This window comes from Odocoileus virginianus, chromosome 29, assembly GCF_023699985.2.
Source record: "Odocoileus virginianus isolate 20LAN1187 ecotype Illinois chromosome 29, Ovbor_1.2, whole genome shotgun sequence".
NCBI classification, from domain to species: Eukaryota; Metazoa; Chordata; class Mammalia; order Artiodactyla; family Cervidae; genus Odocoileus; species Odocoileus virginianus.
This window is the reverse complement of record NC_069702.1, coordinates 22964315-22990870: the sequence shown is the minus strand read 5'-3', so window position 1 is coordinate 22990870 and position 26556 is coordinate 22964315. Positions and strand designations below refer to the sequence as shown.

The window sequence follows — 26556 nt, the reverse complement described above, 5'->3', positions numbered from 1 at the left end:
ACAGATGCACAGACCAGTTCCCATTCGCCTTGAGGATAAATCCACACTCTTTTTCGTGACTTACAAGGTATTCCAAAACTAGCATAGCCAGGTCCTGAGCAGCTCTTTCATAGTTCTTCAACATCCAGGTGTATAGAACCTTTTTCAGTTCCTTGAAGTCATCCTGTTCTGTTGAGCTTCTGTGTTTTCGCGTGTTTTCCTTCTTCTTGGGACCTTTCCAAGCTCCCTCCCCCAACTCATCTCCTCTCGCAGCTAACTCCCACTTAGTTTTCCTGTCTCAACCTCTTCCAGGCAGCCTTCCCTGACTCCTGGGCTGAGCTGGTCCCCTGTCAGAGACTTCCATGGTCCCTGTGCTTGCCTCGTTTGCATTTTACAAAAGTTTGTAATGATCTCAAGGTAGTCCCATGTCTAAACATCTGCCTTAAGCCTTCTCGTTGCTCACCTGCTCTGCCACCATCTCTATTTTGCCTTAGGACACAGGACTCAGTTTGGGCACAGCCCTCTTTTAAAGTCAGGAAGCACAGCCCAAGTCTATTTTAGTGTTGTATTCTTGAATATCCTACTTGGCTACCTCCAACCTGTTCCTTGGTTGGGAGGGGAGAGGAGGGGCAAAGTGGATGGTTTTTCTGCTCCTGCTTCCTCTCCAGCTTGAAGGATTTTTCTAGGCTGGGGTACCGAGGTGGAGAGTGTAGGGTTCATATTGGTGGGGAAGGTCTGGGTCTCCTCATTCCAGTTCCACGTTTAAGTTTCTTTTTTCTTCTATCTTTCACCTCCTCCCTGGGCTCCATGAATTTGGCATCTGTGCTGGTCTGATTCTGCTAACTTTCTCTGGGAGCACATGGTACCCATGCTCCCTGGTCCAGTGGGGGATGGATGCAGTGGTTGAGGAAAGAACTCATTGGTTGAGATGTCAACCTACTGTTTGATTACACATATCTGATACTCAATTATCATCCTGTATCTTGGGTTCTTGCCTGCACCATAGTGAAAGCTCTATGAGTACAAGAGACAGTTGAACAGTTTTATGGTTTAAGAGAAAGATTTGTTATATGTTCAGCTTCACTTATAATAAAGGAAATCCGAATCAGAACAACTATGTAACAGCAGTTTTCACCAGTCAAATTAGCCAGATTGTTTTATTTTTTAAAAATGTCTTAGTGCAGGCAAAGTTATGATGAAACAGCTGGACAGAAATTTGTAATACCTATTGAGAATTTTACATTTGTTTCATGACTGTAGTGGTTAGAAGTGCATGATGTGGAGTCAGTGTGAGCAAATGACACCTTCTGAGTCTTTCCTCATCTTTAAAATAGAGATAATAACATTGCCTACCTCATCTTTTCAAATGAGATTATGCATTTATGATAATTAACATAGTGCTTGATGTATATTCAAAGCTCAATAAATGTAAGCTATAATAATAGTATGAGCTATGCTTACTGACACTGTCATTTAGGAAATAATCTAAAAAGCACAAGTGAATTACCTTGGCCTTCATTATAAAAGTGGATGAATTGAAAGTAAGTGATCAAGGAAGAGAAAAATGGTAAAGGACTTCCCTGGTTGTCCAGTGGTTAAGAATCTGCCTTCCAGTGCAGGGGACACGAGTGAAATCCCTGTTCGGGGATCTAAGATCCCACATGCCTTGGGGTAACTAAGCTCATGTGCCGCAGCTACTGAACTACGAGCTCTCACCCGCAGCTAGTCTCACCCTCGTGCTGCGACTAAAACCCAGCACAGCTAAAATTAAATATGTTTTTAAAAAAGAAAATGGTAAATTTGGTTTATTCAATGCCAGAATATTATGCAGTCCCCAAAAATGATGTTAATGAAAAGTCCCTTAATGATATATGGAAATGATGGCATTGAGTAAAAAAAAATATTATATGGTATTAAGTTTTAAAAAGTTATTGTATAACAACATTTAGTAGAATCTCGTCTATGTAAAAATCTATATAGAGAAAATTGTACAGAAAAAGAACTAAGGGGAAAATGTCCATGTGAGTAGCTATTCACTCTGAAAGATCTATGTAGGGGGATTTTTATGTTTGTTTAGACTTTATAAAAATGCTTTTCATAGTTTCTTCCATGGCTCGCTTTGTAGTCAGAAAAATAAAATTGCAAGCTCCCTGTCTTGAGCCCCACTCAGCCCCTCTCAGTGTGGAAGATCACAGTGGGCTCCCAGGCCTGAGCCTGAAGCTTGCCTACAGGTGGTGCCCAGGGGGACTGGCCACTTGTAGCCTGTCACCCCTGAGCAGTCTTCCTGTGGGAACAATGCTTCTCTGATTGCAGTCAGGACACTGGAATTAATCCTCAAGCCCTGTTGCTCTGATTTCTGGCTTCTTTACCTGCACATCATAACTCATTTTGAGCTCTCCCAAGGAATTCTTTCCTATAATTTTGACTTCAAGCCTCTTAAGACAAAGGTGTTCCCTAGATTTTAGGAATTTAATTTTCTTTTCTAGTTGGTTTAATAAAAGTCAGTCAACCCTCAGGTTGACTCCACAGCAAGATTTGAGAGCATATTGGTTTTATGTGGTCTTCTTTTGGGGGGTTGTTATAAGACAGATTTAGGAAGAAAGATTTGCAGGAATGTATTGTAGCTCAACTGGTAAAGAATCCTCCTGCAATGTGGGAGACCTGGGTTCGATCACTGGGTTGGGAAGATCCTCTGGAGAAGGGAAAAGCTACCCACTCCAGTATTCTGGCCTAGAGAATTCCATAGACTATATAGTCCACGAGGTCGCAAAGAGTTGGACATGACTGAGCAACTTTCACTACTACTGCTATTAACATTAACCCAGGAGGGCTTTCCTGATGGAGCTAGTGGTAAAGAATTCGCCTGTCAATGCAGAAGACCCAAGAGACACAGGTTCTGGGTGGGGAAGATCCCCTGGAGGAGAGCATGGCAACCCAGTATTCATGCCTGGATAATCCCATGAATAGAGGAGCCGGGTGGGCTATGGTCCATAGGTTCCCAAACAGTCGGACACGATGGAAGCAGCTTTGCACAGTACATACACGCATTAACAGAGGACTCACTCAGACAGTTGTTTTGGGGTGAATCTATTCCTAGGATTGGATGTTCAGTATGACTTATTAAAAATTATTTTATTTATTTATTTTTGTCTGTGCTGGGTCTTCGTTGCTGCACGGGCTTTTCTTTAGTTGTGGTGAGCAGGGGCTACTCTCTGTTGCAGTGCCTGAGCTTCTCATTGTGGTGGCTTCTCTTGATGTGGAGCACAGGTTCTGGGGCATAAGCACAGGCTCAATAGTTGTGGACCACGGGCTTCATTTCTCCATGTCATGTGGAATCTTCCCAGACCAGGGATCGAACCCGTGTCTCCTGCAATAGCAGGTGAATTCTTTCCCATTGCATCACCTGGGAAGCCTCCAGCATGACTTTTTAAGCTATGGATAAATGAATAAGAACTGAGTACAGGTAATGCACAAAAAGAGTCCAACTTTCCAAACTCGAGTAGTTACAGTCTCGTGTGTAATGTGAACCTGTAAACTCACCTGGATTAATGTGATTCTTTGGGTAATGTGCATTTGATTGTTTTATTTTTCCAGGCGTCACTCATTGATTTCTCCTTGCCTCTGGGTACTCACTCCTTCATGCGTTGTGGTGTGTCTGGTGATTGATTCCATGCCTCTTTAAGGCCTAATATGGAGCCATGGAGAGAGGCAAAGGCTCTGAGTAATTTTGAAGTCTCTGCAACTCTCTCCTTTTTTTTTTTTATTGAAATAGAATTGACCTACAGCACTGTGTTAGTTCCTTTTACACAACATAGTGATTTGATATTTCTATACATTATAAAATGATCACCACAATAAGTCTAGTTACTGTCACCATACAAAGTTATTATGGTATTATAGCTGGTATCCCCCATGCTGTACATTTTATCCCCATTCCTTATTTATTTTGTCACTAGAAGTTTGTATCTCTTCTTCACCCTCACCTGTTTCACTCATCCATTCTCAAGCACTCTCCTCTCCGGGCCCTGCCTGCTGGTTTTCTCCATCTTTCACTCTGTTTCTGTTTTTTGTTCAGTTTTGTTTTTTAGATTCCATATGTAAGTGAAATCATATGATATTTGTCTTTCTCTTTCTGACCGATTTCATTTAGCATATACCCTGAAGGTCCATCCATGTCGTTGCAAATGGCAACATTTCATTCTTTCTATGGTTGAGTAATATTCCACTGGAAATATATATGCTATATTTTCTTTATCCATTCATCTACAGATGGATATTTAGGTGGCTTTCATATCTTGACTTTTATAAATAATGCTGCAGTGAAGACTGGGGTGCATGTATGTTTTCTTTTTTATTTTATTTTATTTTTTTCCATTTATTGTTATTAGTTGGAGGCTAATTACTGTATGATATTGTGGTGGTTTTTGCCATACATTGACATGAATCAGCCATGGATTTACATGTGTTCCCCATCCTGAACCCCCCTCCCACCTCCCTCCCCATCCCATCCCTCTGGGTCATCCCAGTGCACCAGCCCTGAGCACTTGTCTCATGCATCCAACCTGGGCTGGTGATCTGTTTCACCCTTGATAGTATACTTGTTTCAATGCTGTTCTCTCAGAACATCCCACCCTCGCCTTCTCCCACATTCAATTTAGTGTTTTTGTTTTCTTCAGAAAAGTATGCAGATGTGGAATTTTTAAGTTTTTGAGATGCCTCCATCCTTTTCCCATAGTGGCTGTACCACTTCACATTCCCTCTCTCTGCAACTCTTGGGCCCTTTTCACAGGCTTTTGGTAGCTGTTTACCAGACCAAGATGATGCAACCAGCCATGTCTGATTCTAAGACCTTCAGAGAATGAGAGTTAGGGAGATAGAGGAAGTTGAGGGTTGTGAGGTATTTCTGCACTTATCAGGAAATGAGAGGCAGAGAATGACTGAGAGGAGCCCCAGAACAAGGCATAGGAAGAGGGAGGTCAAGGAGGAGGGGTGATCCAAAGTGTCATGTGTTGCAGACATTTTGGGTGAGTTAGGCTTCCTGGGTGGCTTAGGGGTAAAGAATCCACCTGCAGTGCAGGAGACTCAAGAGGCGCAGGTTTGATCCCTGGGTCGGGAAGATCCCCTGGAGTAGGAAATGGCAACCCATTCCAGTGTTCTTGCCTGGAAAATCCCATGGACAGAGGAGCCTGGTGAGCCACAGTCCACGGGGTCGCAAAGAGTCAGACATGACTGAGCGCAGCACACAGCCCAGGCATTAGATGAAGCCATTACATCTGGTTGTTAGGTGGTCAGAGCCCTTTTCAACAGCAGTCAAAGCTGAATTGTAGACGTGGATGGCAGATTTACAGTGCGGTGAGAAGTTAGGGAGGCAAGAAAGTTGGGTGGCGAGGGGAAGGCAAGAGATGGAATGATTGTTGAGAAAAGTTTTGGAGGGAGTAAGTAATGCAGAACACATTTTGGAGGTTGACCTTGGGGAGAATGAAGAGAGATGGGGGTAAAAGATGCAATAATGTTGCCATAATGTTCAAATAATGTTGAGTATTGGATCAAAAAATATGAGTGGAGGAATTAGCCATTTCATCTTGGGAGGGGAGACGAGAAGAAATAAAAAGGGGTTGACAGGAAAGAAGCAAAGGTGCTCATGCTTGATGGGGTGAATCAAGTAGAGGGTGAAATAACCTGGGAGGAGTTAGGAGGGTGGGCAGGGCGGGTTCTGGTGACTGGGGAAGAGTGGCAAGGTTTTCAAAGCAGCTGCCATGAGGGACTCCCCTGGTGGACCAGTGACTGAGACTGTTCTCCCAAGGCAGGGGACCCGAGTTCAATTCCTGGTCAGGGAACAAGATCCCGCATGCCTCTATAAAACCCAGTGCAGCCAAATAAATAAATAAAAATAAGCATATTTTTAAAAAGTGGTTGCCATGAGAGCGGGAAGGAGCGTCCGTGAACTAGCTCTAGCTGCCTTTTAGAAGTATTTCATACACATCACACAGTTCATTCAAACAGCTTCTAGAGTTCCACACAGTCAGACAAATCCATAAATATTTGTTTATTGTAGCCACAAAATACTCAAGAGATCTGCTTACTTTCTCTTCAAAGCATCCCCTTGGTGATTATTCTTTTTCCTTTCTCTAATTGTATGCTGGAGAAAGCAGTTAGAGGCAACTAGTCTTTAGACCACTGCACAGCTGCAGATCTCGTTGACGCATGCCTGAGCCCGGCGCTCTCTTAAGCACTGGCTTAAAAAGAGGAAGAGGCCAAGACTTTTCACATAATGGAGCCTTGAATCAGTCCTGTTTCCTGGGTTTCCAATTCTAACCTGTACCCACCCATTAAGGTAATCATACAACAGAGCCACCTCCATCTGCTCCAGCGACTTTTCAGTGCTTCTGGCACGGAGAGGAGAGTACACAAAAAAAGAAAACGAAAAGGTTGTGTGGAAGCCATACACTGAATCAGGGGGAAATAGCCTGCTTATCAGATTTCTCTTGATTCACCCATCATTTCCTTTATAATTTACTGAAAGACTGTAATGGGGATTAATTTGCTTCTTAGGATATCAAGAATAGTTTCTAATGTTGGCCAAAGGCTGCCAGAAACTTGAAACTCCTGAAGTTCAGAGAAAGGTCAGAGGTTATTCATTAATGTACTGCTACTTGGAAGGAAAGTTATGACCAACCTAGACAGCATATTAAAAAGCAGAGACATTACTTTGTCAACAAAGGTCCATCTAGTCAAGGCTATGGTTTTTCTAGTAGTCATGTATGGATGTGAGAGTTGGACTATAAAGAAAGCTGAGCGCTGAAGAATTGATGCTTTTGAACCGTGGTGTTGGAGAAGACTTTTGAGAATCCCTTGCATTGCAAGGAGATCCAACCAGTCCATCCTAAAGGAAAAAAGAAAAAGAAGTCGCTCAGTCATGTCCAACTCTTTGTGACCCTGCGGACTGTAGCCCGCCAGGCTCCTCTGTCCATGGGATTCTCCAGGCAAGAATAGTGGAGTGGGTTGCCATTTCCTTCTCCAGGGGATCTTCCCAACCCAGGGATTGAACCTGGGTCTCCTGCATTGCAGGCAGATTCTTTATCCTCTGAGCCACCAGGGAAGCCCTAAAGGAGATCAGTCCTGGGTGTTCATTGGAAGGACTCATGCTGAAGCTGAAACTCCAATATTGTGGCCACCTGATTCGAAGAACTGACTCATTGGAAAGGATCCTGATGCTCGGAAAGATTGAAGGCAGGAGGAGAAGGGGATGACAGAGGATGAGATGGTTGGATGGCATCACTGACTCAATGGACATGAGTTTGAGTAAACTCTGGGAGTTGGTGATGGACAGGGAGGCCTGCCTGCTGCAGTCCATGGGGTCAAAAAGAGTCGGATGCAACTGAGCAACTGAACTGAACTGAACTCCAGGTTCAACTTCTGGAGTGACTGTAAAGGCCCCAGAAAGACTTCTTGTGTGGATGAGTGGGTGCTGGGTATGGAGTTAAGATCTTTTCTTTGGCATAGAACATGTCTCAGATGATCAGCAATTAGAATGTGTGTCACTGAGGCTTAGAGAGAAAGAAAGAAGAAAAGAAAGAGCTAAGTCGTGTCCGACTTGAGATCCCATAAACTGTGGCTCACCAGGTTCCTCTGTCCATTCTTGCCTGGGATTCTCCAGGCAAGAATACTGGAGTGGGTTGCCATTTCCATCTGCAGGGGATCTTCCCGACCCAGGGATCAAACCCACATCTCCTGCACTGCCAAGCAGATGCTTTACCATTGAGCCACCAAGGAAACTCTAACTTTACCTCTAGTTAAGGACTGAAAATTTCCCCCAATTCAATTATCAACTTACCCTAATCCTCTCACACCAATGTCTGAGACTGGAGAGCTGACTCTGGAAGACCCCCTTGGGGAGATGGAGCCTCGTGGAGGTGCTGGGCATAGTAAGAAGCTCTGTGAACAAGGCGGGGCTCTCTGTATTCGAGCTCTCAGAGCTCTCGGTGTTGATCTGATGGACTGTTTCTGTTATCTGACAGCTCTTTCTATACTCCTGGCAAGTATCTATCACATGCTGCCCTAGGGTTTGAAGGCTGTTCAATTGGAAGGGGATGAAGACTCAATTGCTGTGCTGGACCTGACCATTTGCTAAAAACCTCAAACACGCCGTTTGTACAGGTCCCAGGCTTCTCCTTCACTGATGTCCACACTGCCTTCAGGCTGCTCCTCAGCTGTCTGCGCTACATCAGTGGTCATTGCAATCCCTTTTACCCTTCAGTGTAGAAATGAGACGCTGCATTCACAGCATCTGTGCCTTCTCTCTGTGCCCCCTGTCCTCTCAGACTGCCACCCTCTGTGCCACCACTGTGCGGCTGACCTCCACGACACCGGGGAGCAGCTGCCTGCAGTGCCAGGATGCCCGGAGCCTGCTGCTGGGGGACCGCTGTGTCCCTGATTGCCCTTCCGGGTACTTCGTGGAGAGAGGAGCTTGTAAAAGTGAGTAAGTGCTGGACGCAGGAGCTGGTGGTGCCCCGTGATCTTCTTTCTCTTGGGGATCGTACCTGAGAAGGCTTGAACCTCTGTGGGGGGGATCTCGCCAGCGCAGGGGGCAGTAAAGCAGACCAGTTAACCCTCTGCATGCTGGAGCTTTTATTAGTGGCTCCGGGTGTGCCGCTTTGGAAGGGAATTTGGCTTCATGGGTTCCCTCCGTGTCTCATCTCTCTGCAGAATGTCATCCCTCCTGCAGAACCTGCCAGGGCAGGGGTCCCTTCTCCTGCTCCTCCTGTGACACTGGCCGCGTTCTGTCCCACCTTGGCACCTGCAGCACCGCCTGCTTCCCTGGGCACTATCTCGATGACAACCATGTTTGTCAGCGTAAGTTTTTTTGAAAAATGAACTGTCTCTCCTTTCTTGCTCTTCTGGGGTCATGGAAGGAAATAGGGATTTTTTTTTTTACTTCCATATTCTTACCTGGTAACCTTTATTTTTAGAAAAGAAAGAAAACGAATCTACAAACCATATGGAGGCCATGTTCAGATGATAATTCAGATTCAGGCCTAATCGGAAATGCTGGGCTAGGTCTGCAAGCACCAGCTGTGTGATCTTGGGCCAATCATTTAACCTCTCTGAACTGTAGTTATCTCATTAAAATAATTAAAGTGTTAGTCTATTTCATTCCTATGGTTTCTCTTAGTGAGTCAGTTCCAAGATCCTGAGCAGAGAGCAGAGCTCATTCAAAATACACAAGACATGACCTCATCTCTTCACTGGGTTTGTTTTTGAGAAGTGTTTGTTGATTATTGACAATATGCAAGGCTTGACATGCTACAGAGCATTCAGTTTCTGCCCAAACAGTAGTTATTTTTGTCTTGCATGACAGCTACTTGTATAGATGTCTTAGTTCTCAAATAAGCCAAAGCATGATTAATTACCTGAGTCACACACAAACGAAGAGTTGGGATAAACTGGGGCAAGGGCAAATCGGAGGGGGAAAATCAGGAAGTGCTTCACAGATGAAGGAACAGTTTTTAGAAAGGCTGAGGAGGCTTATTTCATTTCAGTCAGTAAAGTGTCAGTTGCCAAAAAATTGTGTTATACTTTTCTAATTTTGAAAATGACAGTTAAAACAAATACAGTGCAGATATTTCAAGTCTGTATCCTAGGAAGTTCCATGTTGAAGGAATTATAGAGCCATGGTTAGGAGAGTGGGCTCTCAAATCAGGTAATGAAATTGCAACTCCTAACTGCCCCTTAACTAGCTTTGTGACCTTGAGCAGGTGAATTAACCACCAGGCTTTAGTTTCTTTTTTCTATAAAAGGGGGATTGTAATAGTGCCTATATCTAGGCTTTCCCTGGGGGCTCAGTGGGAAAGAATCTACCTGCCAATGGAGGAGTTCAGTTCAGTTCAGTCACTCAGTTGTGTCCAACTCTTTGCAACCCCTTGGACTGAAGCATGTCAGGCTTCCCTGTCCATCACCAACTCTTGGAGCCTACTCAAACTCATGTCCATTGAGTTGGTGATGCCATCCAACCATCTCATCCTCTGTCGTCCCCTTCTCCTCCTGCCTTCAATCTTGCCCAGCATCTTTCCCAATGAGTCAGCTCTTCGCACGAGGTGGCCAAAGTATTGGAGTTTCAGCTTCAGCATCAGTCCTTCCAATGAATATTCAGGACTGATTTCCTTTAGTCCTGGAGCCAATTTCCTTTAGCCAATGGAGGAAACACAATCTCTAATCCAGGAAGATCCCACATACCCCAGATCAACTAAACCCATGTGCCACATCTACTGAAGCCCACATGCGCTGGAGCCTGTGCTCCCCAATAGGACTAGAGAGTAGCCCCCACTTGCTGCAACTAGAGAAAGCTCATGTGCATCAGTGAAGACCTAGTACAGCCAAATAAATAGTTTCTACATCTAACGTCATTGCACTTAGCATAGATTTAGCAGAGAATAAGCTGTCACTATAGCTATCATTGTGTTACCATCATCATGTGAAATGAGAGGAAAATCAAGCATTAAAAGATATCTATACTTTATAGATAGAAAGATAGATATTACTGTTAGTTTATGGAGGTGCTTGCAAGGATTAGCATTTGAAATGAAGTTCTACGGAACCCCCTGTTTTGCATTATCTGTTTAGAAACTGGAGATAAAAATCCCTTTTCAAGACAATGAAAATATTTTTTTCTTTTTACTTTTGTAACAAAACCTTTGCTTGGTATATATCAACTGTCTACCAGCATCTGTAGGTTTTGTAATGTAAGAGACACGAATGAAATACTTGCATGTTCTGTTCAAGAGCAAGGGAGAACTGCTGTAGAAGGAGTGACTTAGATTGATGGGGCTCTTCACCGCAGTAGAATCACAGAAATAAAAGTTCAAAGGAAAAAAACAGAACCCCTTATATGGTGTATAGGTGACAAAAATACCTTGCATGGAAATATATCTCTTCTGGTAAGCTTCTGCCCTGAACAAATGCATTTGCTATGCTACCATGTAAATAGGATTTTATAGACTAAGTTAGTTAAATTAAGAATATTCTAACTTTAGTCCTTTGCCAAAGCTTAGGTTTCGTTCTTCCAAAGATTGAGTAAAGCATGCCCCTAAGTTGTAGTATTTGAATTTCTAGTACTTAAAAATATTATCCACAGTGTCCTTTTCTAATGCTCATCGTTAGAGACAATTATAGGCCTGAAAATTGCAGAAATTTCATTCTGTAAAGGGCTTTGTAGTAAATATAATCAGTATAAAGGGGAGACATTAATAACCATATTATAGAAAAAAGTAAGAGCTGCAGAACTGTCTAGAGCCTGGTTACAGAAACCTTTAGAAATTGTGTACTGAGCTCTAAAATTAGAGGACAACCAGTTGAATAGACAAAGAAGAGATGATAATTGAGGATCTCAGTACTTGAAACCATAGGGCCCTAGGGTGGCAGGAGAACTCCAGGGTGTCTGAGCCAACCTCACACCCAGGGCAGAGGTTTTCTCTCACCCCTTCACAGGCATCTGCAGATGAGGAAGGGGGGTCCATTGGTGGGGGCCATAGCTGTTGGACAGTTCTTTCTCATCAGCCCTAGAACTTCCCTCTAGGGAAGTTTAGCATGGCTCCTTGCTCATTCATTCAGGCTGTTATCTTCAAAAGTTGGAAATTAGCCATCATCTCCCAGTTGGACTTCCCTGCTCGTGGCAGGACTGGAGTCAGTGGAATATAGGAGCAAAAAGAGAGGACCATCTCAGTAGCAAACAGGCCTATTCAGGAGGGAGAATGGACTTGATAGGCTGTGAGATCTCTTCCTCTTCTGTGAATGATGGTTAAGGTACATCCCTGCTTCCCTCACTGCTCCCTGGTCCACTTGCCACCATCTTCACTATCTTCTTTGCATTTTCCATGGGGTCACTGACCTCAGAGAACTGCACCTGTTACTCAAGATGTGGTCACCAATGTGACTGCAATAGGATTAATACCCTCTGTGGTCTGAATGTCCTAAGACAGAGAAAAGGGCCTGCACCCACACTGCTCTGAAGTGGGACGCTGAGAACCCAAGAGGCCTGGAATCTGCAGAACCAATTTGAGTGCGACAAGGTCATGCGGGGATTAGAGGAGGATGAGGGGTTCAGTAAGAGAGGAAGAAAGATTCAAAGAGAAATGATGGAAGCCCCCTGCTCTGTAGTCTGACACCACTGCATCCCTCCAGATCTCCCATATAGTCTTAATAATTCACAGCGCTCAGCAGGAACCCTTTTCTTGTGGCAGTCAGTGAAGGGGCTGAGTTACACTTCTGGAATGAGAGACTTCGCAGAAGTTCTCGAGAACACACAGGCCGACGGAAGGTTGAGGAAGTAAACTTCAGGAAACTCTAAGCTGTTAGCACAGGGCACTGACCTGTCACCCCCACGCGGAGAAACTGGCCTTGAGGCTTCATTTTGCAGCTTTACATACAACAGGGGGTCCAGCTCACATTGAGGTTTACATGAAGGCTCTTCAGCTTAAGACTGTTCATTTCTTTAGTACCAGGTCAACTTTTAGTAAGCTCTTAATCAACTAAGATTCTTAGATTTTTTTAATAATGCTGCTGTTTAAACAGGCCTTCTGTCTCCTCTGTTTGTACAGTTGGTTGTGGAACATAAATGCAGGACTCTCCTTACAGCTTATTTCATCTGATTTAGTCAGTCAGTTCAGTCACTCAGTCATGTCCAACTCTTTGCAGCCCCATGGACTGCAACATGCCAGGCTTCCCTGTCTTTCACTATCTCCCAGAGTTTGCTCAAATTCATGTCCATTAAGTCCATTGAGGATGTCAATGGACATCCTCAATAATATACTGATTATATTGTACAGGAGGCACTGATCAAGACTATCCCCAAGAAAAAGAAATGCAAAAAGGCAAAATGGTTGTCTGAGGAGGCCTTAAAAATAGCTGAGAAAAGAAGAGAAGCAAAAGGCAAATGAGAAAAGGAAAGATATACCCATTTAAATTTCATCTGATTGCTTTTAGTTTATTGCTATGTTTAGTTGCTCAAAGGTATCCGACTCTTTGCAACCCCATGGACTATAGGCCGCCAGACCCCTCTGTCCATGGGATCCTCTGGGCAAGAAAACTGGAGTGGGTTTGCCATTTCCTCCTCCACAGGATTTTCCCAACCCAGGGATTGAACCCACATCTCCTGATTGGCAGGTAGGTTCTTTAGCACTGAGCCACCAAGGAAACCTAGTTTACTGCTACAAGTGGCTAAAGTAAATTTGAATTTTTCTTTCAGGTGGTATGTATTCAGTATAAGTGTATGTGGCATATTTAAATATTGTTAGCATGATCTCTGTTTTCATTAAAGTCATTGATAAAAATAATCAAGTAAGAAATTTACTTCATCATAATACTCTAGTACAGACATTCATTTCTAGTTACAAAGATTTACTGACAACTTTTTGAGTATGTATTTATTTCAACTATCTTCAAATCTACCTATAACTGTTAGATACCACTTCATTTTTGTATTCACAGGTGTATCTTCCAGATTTTTGTCAGATCCTTTGGCAAAATTAAGATGCAATGGGTGTAGAAATCCTACCTCCCAAGATGATAAAAGTTTAGCCTGATATAAGTTTCCAGCAATTATTCTATTCTAATTATTGTTAAGCTAGCTGTTTGCAATTCTAGTATAGAATTTTTCTAGGACTTTTAATTACCAGTTTACATATTGTAACTGATATTTTATACCAGTGGCTTTTCTTGCAGGTGAAACAAAAGGAATTTCTTTTTATTTTAGTGGGAGGTCATTTTGCTGCATTTGATATCCTTTAGAACTAAAATTCACATGATCACTCTCTAGAATTTTCACCTGAAACATACTGAGAAAATTTTAGAGTGAGGCAAAGATGCTAGTGCTTGAGTATATATAATTATAGTATCTGGCTTCTATCATTTATATTGCTAGTATTTATTGAACACCAATTTCCCAATGGCTCAGTGGGTAAAGAATCCACCTGCAATGCAGGAGATGCAGGGGACACAGGTTCTGTCTCTGAATTGATCCCCTGGAGGTGGAAATGGCAACCCACTCCAGTGTTCTTGCCTGAAGGATCCCATGGACAGAGGAGCCTGGCAGGGTACAGTCGGTGGAATCATATAGAGTCAGATGTGATTTAACACAGACATAATTATAGATAACCACCTGGGGACTGGGGACTGTGAAAGAAACAAAACAAATCTAGTCTTTGCTTCCACAAAGCTACAGCTTTAAATGATAAAGATGGTAAATAATCACTGAATAGAGCATTCCTATGAATGGCAAGAATGAAATGTATAAGAACTGTACCTGGGAGACCTGAGACTTGTTCCAGACTAGAGGGTCAGGGAAAGCCAGTATGTGGAAGAGACTGAAGAATGAGTAAGAGTTAAAGACAGGAGACATGGGGATTATATTGAGAGGATTCAAATATGTTTATTATGATTTCTTGGTAGGAAGAATGGAGGGAATGATGGAGGAGCAATATTTGCAGAAATGATGGCTAAAATTTTTCCAAGACTGAAGAAAGACATGCGTTCATAGACGAAAGTACCCTCTGACACTTGATAAGTCTGAATTTTAGAAAAAAATCACTTTTGGGGATTCATGGAATAGAATGCAAGGAGTCAAACCAATTAGGAGGCTATGATAGTGGTCCAGTAAGAAATGATGATGGCTTGGATGTCCTGGCCTGTGTGGACATGGAGAAAAGCAAAAAGTTCTGAGAATTATATAGGAGCATTCATGTAAATAAGATCCAGTGAGTGATGAATTAGGATTGAGAGAAAGAGAGGTGCCAGAATAGATTCTAAGGTTTCTAGAATAAACAACTGAGCAGGTGGAGAAATACTAGTTGTTAAATCAGAGAGAGATGGAAGCATGATGGGTGATGGGATTTGGGGATCATCTATGAATGCCTAAATAAGTGGCTGCCTAGAATTAGAACTGGGGAAATCAATAAGCCAGGTCACCTTAGAGTCCTTTGTATCTTAAAATATGGGATTTCCCGAGCTCCAGATTAAGTCAGTACCCAATTTTAATCTTGGCATCACACAAAAATCTAAATCTACATCGTGAACTGTAGGAGCCTTGATTCTTTAAGAAGCAAAGTTCCAGTGACACTCTGGTTTATTATTCCAGAGATCTTGGAATAAGTATAAATTCTATGGCTGAGGCATGGTACAGTTTGGATGTGGGATTTCTGTTCTTGGGTTTATAATTTATCTTCTCTGGAAAATAAAATTTCCCTGATTTTGGAAGATAAGACTAACATTTTCTGTTACTGTTGATCACAAGGGAGGGTTCTGAGCAGTATTTAGAGAATAGGTTGGAGCGAGGCTGTTCCTTCACAGCATCTGTCTAGGTTTGATCAGTGCTTCCGTATTTGCAATTCTAATCATCTGGTCATTTTCTTTTCCTATCTGCTCAGCATGCAGCGTGAATTGTGGAAGCTGTGATTCCCAGGCCAGCTGTACCTCCTGCCGAGATCCAAGCAAGGTCCTGCTCTTTGGGGACTGTCAGCATGAGAGCTGTGCCCCTCAATACTATCTGGACTTCTCCACCAAGATGTGCAAAGGTAACACTCTCCCTGAGTTGCACGACAGCTCTCTTACTTGGTGATACCCCTGCACTGGAGAATTCCACTCCCCTAATTTGGAAAATACTGTCATCGGCTATTTAGACTTTGATGATAGTGAGAAGACATTACGTATGTATGTATGTATGTATTCATTAATTTATTTATGAAGCAAGTATTTTTGACTACCATGGCCTAGATATTGTGCCAGGTGTTAGTAACTAGAGGGCTTCCCAGGTGGCTCAGTGGTAAAGAATCTGCCAGCCAATGCAGGAGACGCAGGAGATGAGGGTTCGATCCCTGGGTCAGGAATGTGCCCTGGCGGAGGGCATGGCAGCCCACTCCAGTATTCTTGCCTAGAGAATCCATGGGGCCGCAAAGAGTTGAAAATGCCTGAGCACGGAACACATGCACATTAGTATTAATTACTAGACCAGAGGTGGCAAACTAGAAATCCTCAGGTTGTATTTGGTCCAGGACTTGTTTTCCTCCCCACTAAATGTATTATAACCATGTTGTAAAATTCTTAACTCTTTGCCTTCTAAAAAATCAGGAGACTTGACAAGTTGACATTTGCAGTTTCTTTTGAGAGTCAGAAGGTCTGGCAGTACTGGGTGTGCGTCCTTCCATGCAGCAGTAGGTTGGAGACATGTAGCAGTTGTCTCCATTGGGGGAGCATGATCTCCTAAGATTGCCACAGTCCCCATCATTCCCTGTTCTATCACACCAGGCCTCTTTGGAAGATTTTCATTGCCTTCCTTGGCCTGCAGGCATTTGCACTTACAAATCTAGATTGCCATACTCTAAGCTTAATGAGGAAGGAAGTTGTATCTAATTTGTTCATCTCTGCTTAACATACTTCAAAGAGTGAAGATGCAGTCCTTGTTCTCCAGGTGTTCTTAAGGAAGCAATGTCAAAAACCGAGCAGCTTTTACCTTGCTCTCCAGTGTTGAGAATGATTGGAGCTTATGTTCTTCCGGCAGCACTCAACTGGGGGAAGAACAGAGCTGAAGGGTGGATTCTCCTTGCTCCTGTTCAATTTCTCTTCTCCATTTCTCCATTCCAGGTTCCACACACTGTCCCCCTACCCTTTCTGATTCTGCCGGAAAAGCTAGGGCTCAGAATTGGAGGTCAAACATCTATCAGATAAACTTGGGATGCTTTAAGGTTTTACAAAATTGTGTATTTTCCATTCCAAGAAATTCTACCTGGCTGTTAACTTTGGTGGTCTGCTGGGCTCAAGACTGCAAAACCTCTTCTAGTTTTTTTCTAACCGATGGTTTTCAGTCTGTGGTGAAAAACAAGATTCCAACAAATCCTCCCTGTTGTAAAGTGATTTCATAACTGTGCTGGCGGTTTTCAAGGCTCTGTTTTAGTCATCTTCCCTCAGGACTGAGTCAGTCAAATAAATGAGTGAGATTAACTTTATGAATCTTCTTAGAAGCACATGTACTATCTTGCACATTTACTCGCTTCTCTGGGACTTAGACATATTGCCTCAGAGAAGATAGAAAGGTGACTGACGAGAGGTTTCCTCAGCTTCTTAGTAAAGGGGGACACGGGACAAGCCAACACTGAGTGGTGAGACTTTCTCCAGGGAAACTAGTTCAGCCGCAAACCTTTATTAAATTGCCATGTACCAGGCACTCTGCTAAGTCCCTTCTATTCATTATTCCATTTAATCTTCACAGTTTGCTGTTGTTGTTGTTGTTTAGTCACTAAGTCATGTCCAACTCTTTGAGACTCCATGGGCCATAGCCCACCAGGTTCCTCTGTTCATGGGATTTGCCAGCAAGAATATTGGAGTGGGTTGCCATTTCCTTCTCCAGTCTTCATAATAACCTTATGAAGATGCTCTTCTTATCCATGTTTAACAGATAAAGAAATTAAGGCTCAAACACTTAAGGAAGGTGTGTAAGACATGCATATTAAAAGTGACAAATCCTTGACTTGAATATCAGTTCATTCAGTCAGTTGTGTCTGACTCTTTGCAACCCCATGGACTGCAGCAAGCCAGGCTTCCCTGTCCATCACCAACTCCTGGAGCTTGCTCAAACTCATGTACATCAAGTCAGTTATGCCATCCAACCATCTCATCCTCTGTTGTCCCCTTCTCGTCCTGCCTTCAATCTTTCCTAGCATCAGGGTCATTTCCAGTGAGTCAGTTCTTTGCATCAGGTAGCCAAAGTGTTGGAGTTTCAACTTTAGCATCAGTCCTTCCAATGAATACTCAGGACTGATCTCCTTTAGGATGGACTGGTTGGATCTTCTTGCAGTCCAAGGGACTCTCAAGAGTCTTCTCTAACACCACAGTTCAAAAGCATCAATTCTTCTGTGTTCAGCTTTAATAGTCCAGTTCTCATATCTGTACATGACTACTGGAAAAACTATAGCCTTGAGTAGACAGACCTTTGTTGGCAGAGAAATGTCTCTGCTTTTTAGTAAGCTATCTAGGTTGGTCATAGCTTTTCTTCCAAGGAGCAAGCGGCTTTTAATTTCATTGCTGCAGTCACCATCTGCAGTGATTGTGGAGCCCAAAAAAATAGTCTTTCACTGTTTCCTCTGTTTCCCCATCTATTTGCCATGAAGTGATAGAACCAGATGCCATGATCTTAGTTTTCTGAATGTTGAGTTTTAAAGCAGCTTTTTCACTCTCCTCTTTCACTTTTCTCAAGAGGCTCTTTAGTTCTTCTTCACTTTCTTCTATAAGGGTGGTGTCCTCTGCATACCTGAAGTTACTGGTATTTCTCCTGGCAATCTTGATTCCAGCTTATGCTTCATCCAGCCCAGCATTTCTCATGATGTACTCTACATATAAGTTAAATAAGCAGAGTGACAATATATAGCCCTGACATACTCGTTTGCTGATTTGGAACCAGTCTGTTATTCCATGTCCAGTTCTCTGTTGCTTCTTGATCTGCATACAGATTTCTCAGGAGGCTGGTCAGGTGGTCTGGTATTCCCATCTCTTGAAGAATTTTCCACAGTTTGTTGTGATCCACACAGTCAAAGGCTTTGGCATACTCAATAAAGCAGAAGTAGATGTTTTTCTGGAACTCTCCTGCTTTTTCAGTGATCCAACGGATGTTGTTAATTTGATCTCTGGTTCCTCTGCCTTTTCTAAATCCAGCTTGGACATCTGGAAGTTCATGGTTCACATACTGTTGAAGCCTGGCTTGGAGAATTTTGAGTATTACTTTGCTAACGTGTGAGATGAGTGCACATGTGTGGTAGTTTCAACATTCTTTGGCATTGCCTTTCTTTGGGATTGGAATGAAACTGACTTTTTCCAGTCCTGTGGACACTGCTGAGTTTTCCAAATTTGCTGGCATCTTGAGTGCAGCACTTTCACAGCATCATCTTTGAGGATTTGAAATAGCTCAACTGGAATTCCATCACCTCCACTAATTTTGTTTGTAGTGGTTTCCTAAGGCCGGATTGACTTCACATTCCAAATGGTCTGGCTCTAGGGAGGTGGTCACACCATCATGGGTATCTCAGTCATGCAGGTCTTTATAGTTCTTGTGTGTATTGTTACCACTTCTTCTTAATATCTTCTTCTTCTGTTAGGTCCATACTATTTGTGTCCTTTATTGTGCCTATCTTTGCATGAAATATTCCTTTGGTATCTCTAATTTTCTTGAAGAGAGCTCTAATCTTTCCCATTCTATTGTTTCCCTCTATTTCTTTGCATTGATCACTGAGGAAGGTTTTCTTATCTCTCCTTGCTATTCTTTCGGATTCTGCCTTCAAATGGGTATATCTTTCCTTTTCTCCTTTGCCTTTCATGTCTTTTCTTTTCTCAGCTATTTATAAGGCCTCCTCGCACAATCATTTTGCCTTTTTGCATTTCTTTTTCTTGGGAATGGTCTTGATCACTGCCTCATGTACAGAGTCACAAACCTCAGTCCATAGTTCTTCAGGCATTCTGTCTATTTGTAACTTCCACTGTGACTTGAATATAGATCTACTTGATTTCAAAACCAAGTACGTAACTCTGCTTTCTTGTCCTGTCATCCATGCATGAAGGACTGACCTTTCGAGCTAGAACTTTGCATTTTCTGACAGCATTGGAATTGCCTGGGCCAAAACAACAGCAGCAACAACCAGAATAATCATAATCACCAAAGCCATAGCCACAGTACCATGTTTTCCTGCATCCCGTGCCCCAGGCCTGACTCGGTAGTTCTGACAGTGAACCTGATGATCTATATTTCTAACGATCCCCCTGGATCACTTGTGTGGGCGACTTGGGCTGGGACACACTTGAACATAAGCTTCTTGAGAACAGTTTACACCCACCACTTGATAAGCTGGCTCTAGGCTGTATACCCCACAGATGTTTGTTTGAGTCAATGAACATGTAAAGGAATCAAGTCTGCTCTGCATGAGATCTGTTTTATATCAGGAATCCCTTTCTGTACTGTTCTTTCACACCCTTTTAACTCCAGTGTCAATGCTTCTTTGCGTTGTGTTGGTCACTGCCTGATTTCTGAGAGGAAGGGAATCATACAGCTGGTGTTAGTGGAGTGAGAAGATGCATCCTTCCTCGAGTCTCTGACATCCTTTGAAAGTGAAAGTGTTATTTCCTCGATCATGTCCAATTCTTTGCCACCCCATGGACTGTAGCCTGCTAGGCTATTCTGTCCATGGGATTCTAAAGGCAAGAATACTGGGGTCAGTTACCATTCCCTTCTCCAGGGGATGTTCCCAACCCAGGGATCAAATCCAGCTCTCCTGCATTGTAGGAAGATTCTGTACTGTCTGAACCACTAGGAAAGCCCCCTGACTTCCTTTACCTGTTGGCATTTGGAGAAGATCCTGTTAGGTTTGTGGAAGCAAATTGGCCACTCTCTGGAGCAGGCTTTGCATGAAGATGCTGTGTCTCAGGGATACAGAACTCTAGAGCCCTTATAGAATACGATCCAGTTGGTCTGGCTCCTCAGCAGCCCCGCTGACAAGCAGGCTTCACAGAAGCGTGGAGCAATCCTTGTACGTGCCGTGTATGTGCCGTGTCTAACATAATTAGGAAACACTCAACCTCAGAGAGGCGTGCAGGCTACTACAAGCAGAGCCTCATTAGAGCTCATGTACCTGACATCTCTTATGGTGTCCTCACTTTACCCGGTGCAGCTGCCGACAGCGTCCTTGTAAATTAGTCTCTGGGACTGAGGGTGGACAGAAAGGAAGCTGATTGAAGGAACTTTCTTTCTAGAGTGTGACTGGAGTTGCAATGCGTGCAGTGGGCCTCTGAGGACAGACTGCCTCCAGTGCATGGACGGCTATGTTCTCCAGGACGGCGCCTGCGTGGAGCAGTGCTCAGCATCATTTTACCAGGACCTGGGCCTCTGCAAGAGTAAGTGTCTGCAGCCCTTCTCTGTGCTCACCCAAGCTTCCATCTCTTCTGATTGCCACTGTTCTGAGAAGGAAGGAGTCCATGGAAAGTTTTCCTTATGCTTTTTATCCGGTTTCTGGTTTCCTTCTTAAGAGTTTTTCTTTGTTATCATGAAAATGTCCCCTCTTTCCTTTTCCCATGCCCCAACTTGTATACTAAGTTGCTTCAGTCATGTCCAACTCTTTGAAAAGAGTCCATGGACTGTAGCGTGCCAGGCTCCTCTGTCCACAGGATTCTCCAGGAAAGAATACTGGAGTGGGTTGCCATTTCCTCCTCTAGGGGGTCTTCCCAACCCAGGAATCTTGCCAGTGTCTCCTGCATTGGCAGGGGGATTCTTTACCACTAGCGCCACCTGGGAAGCCCATGCTCTGACACAACATTCGATAATTTTGAAGTCCTCATGGGACTCTTAGGGGTATATGGCCACACAAACAGGTATGTTTTGACCACTAGTTTTGGATTTCCTTAAAAATTGGACAGTGCTCTGCTCCAGATGGAGGGGTCAGTGTGCTCTGGTCATCTGAGCACATTAAAAACCATATTATTCCACCATCTGCCTCACCAAAGCCTCTGTATACCATATGTATCTAACTGTCACCTTACTCTGGTCCAGTACCTGCTTTAGCCTTAATTTAACACCACAAAATCTTCACATCCTGAAATGCCACCCAAAGTGCCCAGGCAGCCTTCCTGGGAAGATCCTTGGGTGACACTCTGATAACCGATCAAGCCAGCCAGGAAAAACTGACGCTTCAGAGAAACAGTGTAGAGAGCCAAGGGCTAGACAGTAATAATGATACTAGCTTGTTGTTCTTCAGTTGCTAAGTCATGTCCTACTCTTTGCCACCCCATGAGCTACAGCATGCCAGGCTCCCTTGCCCTTCACTATCTCCTGGAGTTTGCTCAAACTTATGTTCATTGAGTCAGTGATGCCATCATCCAACCATCTCATCCTTTGTTGTTCCCTTCTCCTCTTGCCCTCAGGCTTTCTTAGCATCAGGGTCTATTTTCAGTGAGTCAGCTGTTCACATCAGGTGGACAGAGTATTGGAGTTTCAGCTTCAGCATCAGTCCTTGCAATGAGTATTCAGGGTTGATTTCCTTTAGGATTGACTGGTTTGATCTCCTTGCAGTCCAAGGGACTCTCAAGAGTCTTTTCCAGCACCACAATTGGAAAGCATCAATTCTTCAGGGCTCAGCCTTCTTCACGGTCCACTTCTCACATCCATACATGACTGCTGGAAAATATCTGTCAATTTATAGTTTGCAGAGTATTTTTCATTTATCCAAAGAGCTGGGTAAAGCAGCATGTTCTTTCCATTTTACAGGAGAGAACACTGAGGCTCAGAGAAGTGCAGTTTCTAGTGCTAAGTCACCCAGTTTGTCAGCACAACAGTCACAATCAGAAGCCTGGCTTCCTGACTCCCAGTCTGCTGCCTGGCCCACTAGGTCGCCTGGCCTCACCACGAGGGCCAGGAGCCCCTCGGAAAGCCTGTCGACACTCCTGTCCACTTGATTTGTGTCTTTCAGACTGCGACAGCCACTGTCTCCAGTGCCAAGGTCCCCGTGAGTGCACCCGCTGTGAAGAGCCGTTTCTCCTCTTGGAAGCCCAGTGTGTCCAGGAATGCGGGAAGGGTTTCTTTGCAGACCACGCTAACCACAAATGCATGGGTGAGTTGGGGACTGTACTGCATTCTCTGAAAGAAGGGAGGGCAGCAAGGAAGTCGGGTGTGTTGATTCTCAGGTAGCCAAGGAGAATCTGAATTAGGAGCAGAATGAAAACCCAGGGAGTTTGGCCTAAAGTAATTGATGGCTTCTTGTGCATCCATGCCAATGGCTGGCTAAATAGAAGGTGGAAGTGCAGACCAATAATTCTTTTGCACAAATCAATATTGTCCCTAAAGGTCTGCATGGAAACGAAGCCAATATTTCATGGAATAGAAAGCTTATATTGAACTAAGGTGAGGTGTCCATTAAGAGTAGGTCAGCCCTATTAACATGGGGCCAGGGTGTTCGACGTGTACACTGAATTACCCGTTGACCTTGTTATTGCCGTTATATGCTTGAAGAATAGAAATTTGGGGAACATTTTAGTGAGATATGTTGAACTTTTATATTAAACTGAAGTTAAACCCAAAGTCTTAATCTCCTTGTCCATTAAGTTATTCACAAGAGCTTCCTCAGTTTGTTCTCATCATTTCTATCAAAACTTGGTACCGTGTTGTTATTGTTCAGTCCCTAAGTTGTGTCTGACTGTTTGTGACCCCGTGGACTGTAGCTCACCAGGCTTCTCTGTCTATCGGGTTCTCCAGACAAGAATACGGAGTGGCTTGCCATTTCCTTCTCCAGAGAATCTTTCCAACGCAGGTATCAAACCTGTGTCTCCTGCATTTGCAGATGGATTCTTTACCATGAGCCTCCTGGGAAGCCCATACTTTAAAGGACAATTGATATTTAATGATAATGCCTTTACCCAGGCCTGGCATTTTATGTTTTCCCAAATTTCCTTCATTAGCATTATCTCATTTAACATTCACAATCAGTTGGTAAAATATGGCAGACACTATGAATCTTGTTTTACAAGTGGAAAAAAAAAAAGGCTTAAGAATTAACCAACACAACATAAAATCAGATATTAAACTCAGATTTTCTGATTCAAGACTTTTAAAACTATCCTGTGCCACCTCTTTCTAACAGCTCAGCTGAGGAAGCAGAATAATAAGCAGTAAACACTTGATTTATAGAAGATAATTGACTTGATTCAAAGAAATAATCTATGGTCTTTTTAAAAAGCTTGCTTTCCCCATATATTTAAAATAATAAAAATAAGAAAAGCCATGATAGTGGTACTTTTGAGTTCTTTCGTGTGCCCATTACTATTCTGGTCACTTCTCATTATGTAGAGCACCTGTAATCCAACCAACACCAGTGCATTAGGTGCTATTTATCTCCATTTTGAAGATGAGAAAATTATTACAGCACAGGCTGTTAAAACAACTTGCCCAAATTCAACAGCTGTTAAGTAGTAGAAGAGAGGAATGATACCCCAACAGGATTTATGCTCTTAATCCCTAGAAACTGCCTCCCTTACAATTCAGTATGGTTAACTTTTTAAACAATCCATTTATGTGCAACATGTTCAGGTCATAGTGTGTAAAGCAAAGGTGCTCCTCCCTGTTCACGGCCTTGTTGGGGTAGACCAGCTGTCTATGAAATTCTATAGGCAATTCAGAACTCTCTTCTGCTACAGCTAGGGGTCATATGTTGCTGTGCTTTCACTCCTCATTTCTTTGTCACTGGTGGCCCTTGCTGAGTGCCTGTGCCTTCGTCCTGCCTGATTTGATGTGTCCTGTCTTTGATAGCCTGCCCTAAGGGGTGCTTGCGGTGCAGCCACAGAGACTGGTGTGACCTCTGTGACCAGGGCTTCTTTCTGAAGAGCGGTCTTTGTCTCTCCAACTGTGTTCCTGGCTTCTCTGCCCACTCTTCTAATGAGACATGTGCTGGTAAGTGCTTCTCCCACAATGGTCTGGTGAAATCACGTGTAATTTCTTCATGTAGAGGCTGACTTTGCAGATACAGTTGGCCCATGTGATGTAAAATGCAGGCTTCCTATTCTGGGAAAACCCTAGGTGCTGCTGTAAGGGACTTATTTAGAGACAATGAAAAATTGGGAGAATTCAACTTCTCAGATCTTTGGAAGGGAAAAAGAAGTCATCTGCACTTTAAAAGTCACAACTGTCAGATCATAAATTTGACATAAAACTTATTTATGTCCCTGAACTACAGCCATGTTATAGAACATTGTATATATATGTTTATATTAATAGATGTAATTTAGTATATTTTTATCAACATGTAGAACTAATTATGGCCAGGTGCAATGATGTATTCTTTGTGCACACTGGAGATAAATGATAAATAAATGATAAATAATTAGTGAATGGTGCCTAATCAGGAGCCTGCCCCATTAGGTTCACATATTGGAAGTAGATGGATTTCAAGCTTCTCTGTGTACCATTAAGAATTAGGTAACATGTCAAAGAAATGGAACTAGTCTTGTCTAACACATCAGTGGACGTTTTACCTTAAACAACAAAGAGAATGAAATTTAAATTCAGGCTTAATTTTGGGCCCCCAAATTTTTACAGGTGAATGAAGATTGGGAGTTCTGAGCATTTCTTGGCTTTTGAGTGTCCTTCATCAATAACATGAATCATGTTTTATCACCAATGATATTTTTCATCGCTGTATTTCCGACCTCCTATGATATTAAGACTTCCCATGGGAAAAATTATCTTTGGCTTATTTTATTGGGATCCTTCTGAAGCCCTAAGAACTTGAGAGTCAGCTTACCCCACTTGGGATGTAATACAAGTCAACTTGTGCAAATGAATTCGACTTTCGTTAGAGTAATCTTACATTAGAAGTAGTTCCCCTGAAACTTGGCATTCCTAAACTGCCCTGTCTGTCCTACTTATAAAAAGAAGCTCTGCCAATTAAAGCTCCAGCAAAACAACTTGCAGGAGACAGGATGAATTCCACATCAAGGTCAGAAATCCTAACTCATCCATCATATGTTTCCTGTAGACAGAGATCGTAAGTTTTTAAAGCAACGTGTGTATATTTCACTTGAATTCTGAATGTAAGCCACCGATAATCCTACTTCACTGAAGGTTAACTGGTGCGGTTCCTGCAAATGGTATCCGGCACTTGCCTCTCCTCTTGCCCTTGGTGGATCTGATGGTCAGATATGACAGATGTGTTAAGAGAAGACTGTGTTCTCCAATGTGGCAACCAATTAGGATTATCTGTGGAGCTTATAAAATGACCAAGGCCCCACCCCAGAACATCTAAGTTAGAATCTCTGGTGGTAGAGCCTAAGTATCAATATTGTTTTTAAAAAATCTCTATAATTTTTTATTGTTATTATTGAGATATAATTCACATACCATAGAACTTACCCTTGAAAACATATAATGAGGTTTTAGTATATCCACAGTGCTACATAACCATCATCACAATCTAATTCTAGGTCATTTTAATCATACTAAAAAGAAATCCAGTAACCATTAGTAATCTCTCTCTACTGACCCATTGCCTTTGCTCCTGCTAAACACAGAAACCACAGTGCTTTCTGGCTCTATGGAATTGCCTACCCTAAATAGTTCACATAAATGGAAGCATACAATATGTGGCCTTTTACATCTGGCTTCTTTCACCTGGCATATTATTTTCAAGGTTCCTCTCTGTTAGAACACATATCAGTACCTCATTTCTTTTTATGCTTGAATAATACTCCGTTATATGCACATACCATATTTTGTTTATTCATTCAATTGATGCTTGATTGTTTCAGTTGTTCCCACTTTTGTTTTTTGTGAATAACACTGTTATGAACATTGGTGTTACAGTTTTTGTATGGGCATATACTTTCAACGGGCTTCACTGAAAGCTCAGCTGGTAAAGAATCTGCCTGCAATGCAGGAGACCCTGGTTTGATTCCTGGGTCAGGAAGATCTATTAGAGTAGGGATAGGCTACCCTCTCCAGTATTCTTGGGCTTCCCTTGTGGCTCAGCTGGTAAAGAATCTGCCTGCAATGCAGGAGACCTAGATTCAATC

General features: G+C 42.9%; 1 protein-coding gene across 1 annotated transcript in view; it reads left to right on the top strand.

The window, feature by feature from the left end:
- FRAS1 (Fraser extracellular matrix complex subunit 1) overlaps positions 1-26556 on the top strand; it is a 505552-nt gene that overhangs the window by 313441 nt on the left and 165555 nt on the right. Inside the window, 7 exon segments of the mRNA XM_070458257.1 lie at positions 8301-8347; positions 8349-8454; positions 8686-8832; positions 15396-15542; positions 20758-20898; positions 22467-22607; positions 24299-24439. Of these exon segments, the coding sequence (XP_070314358.1) occupies positions 8301-8347; positions 8349-8454; positions 8686-8832; positions 15396-15542; positions 20758-20898; positions 22467-22607; positions 24299-24439 (870 nt within the window).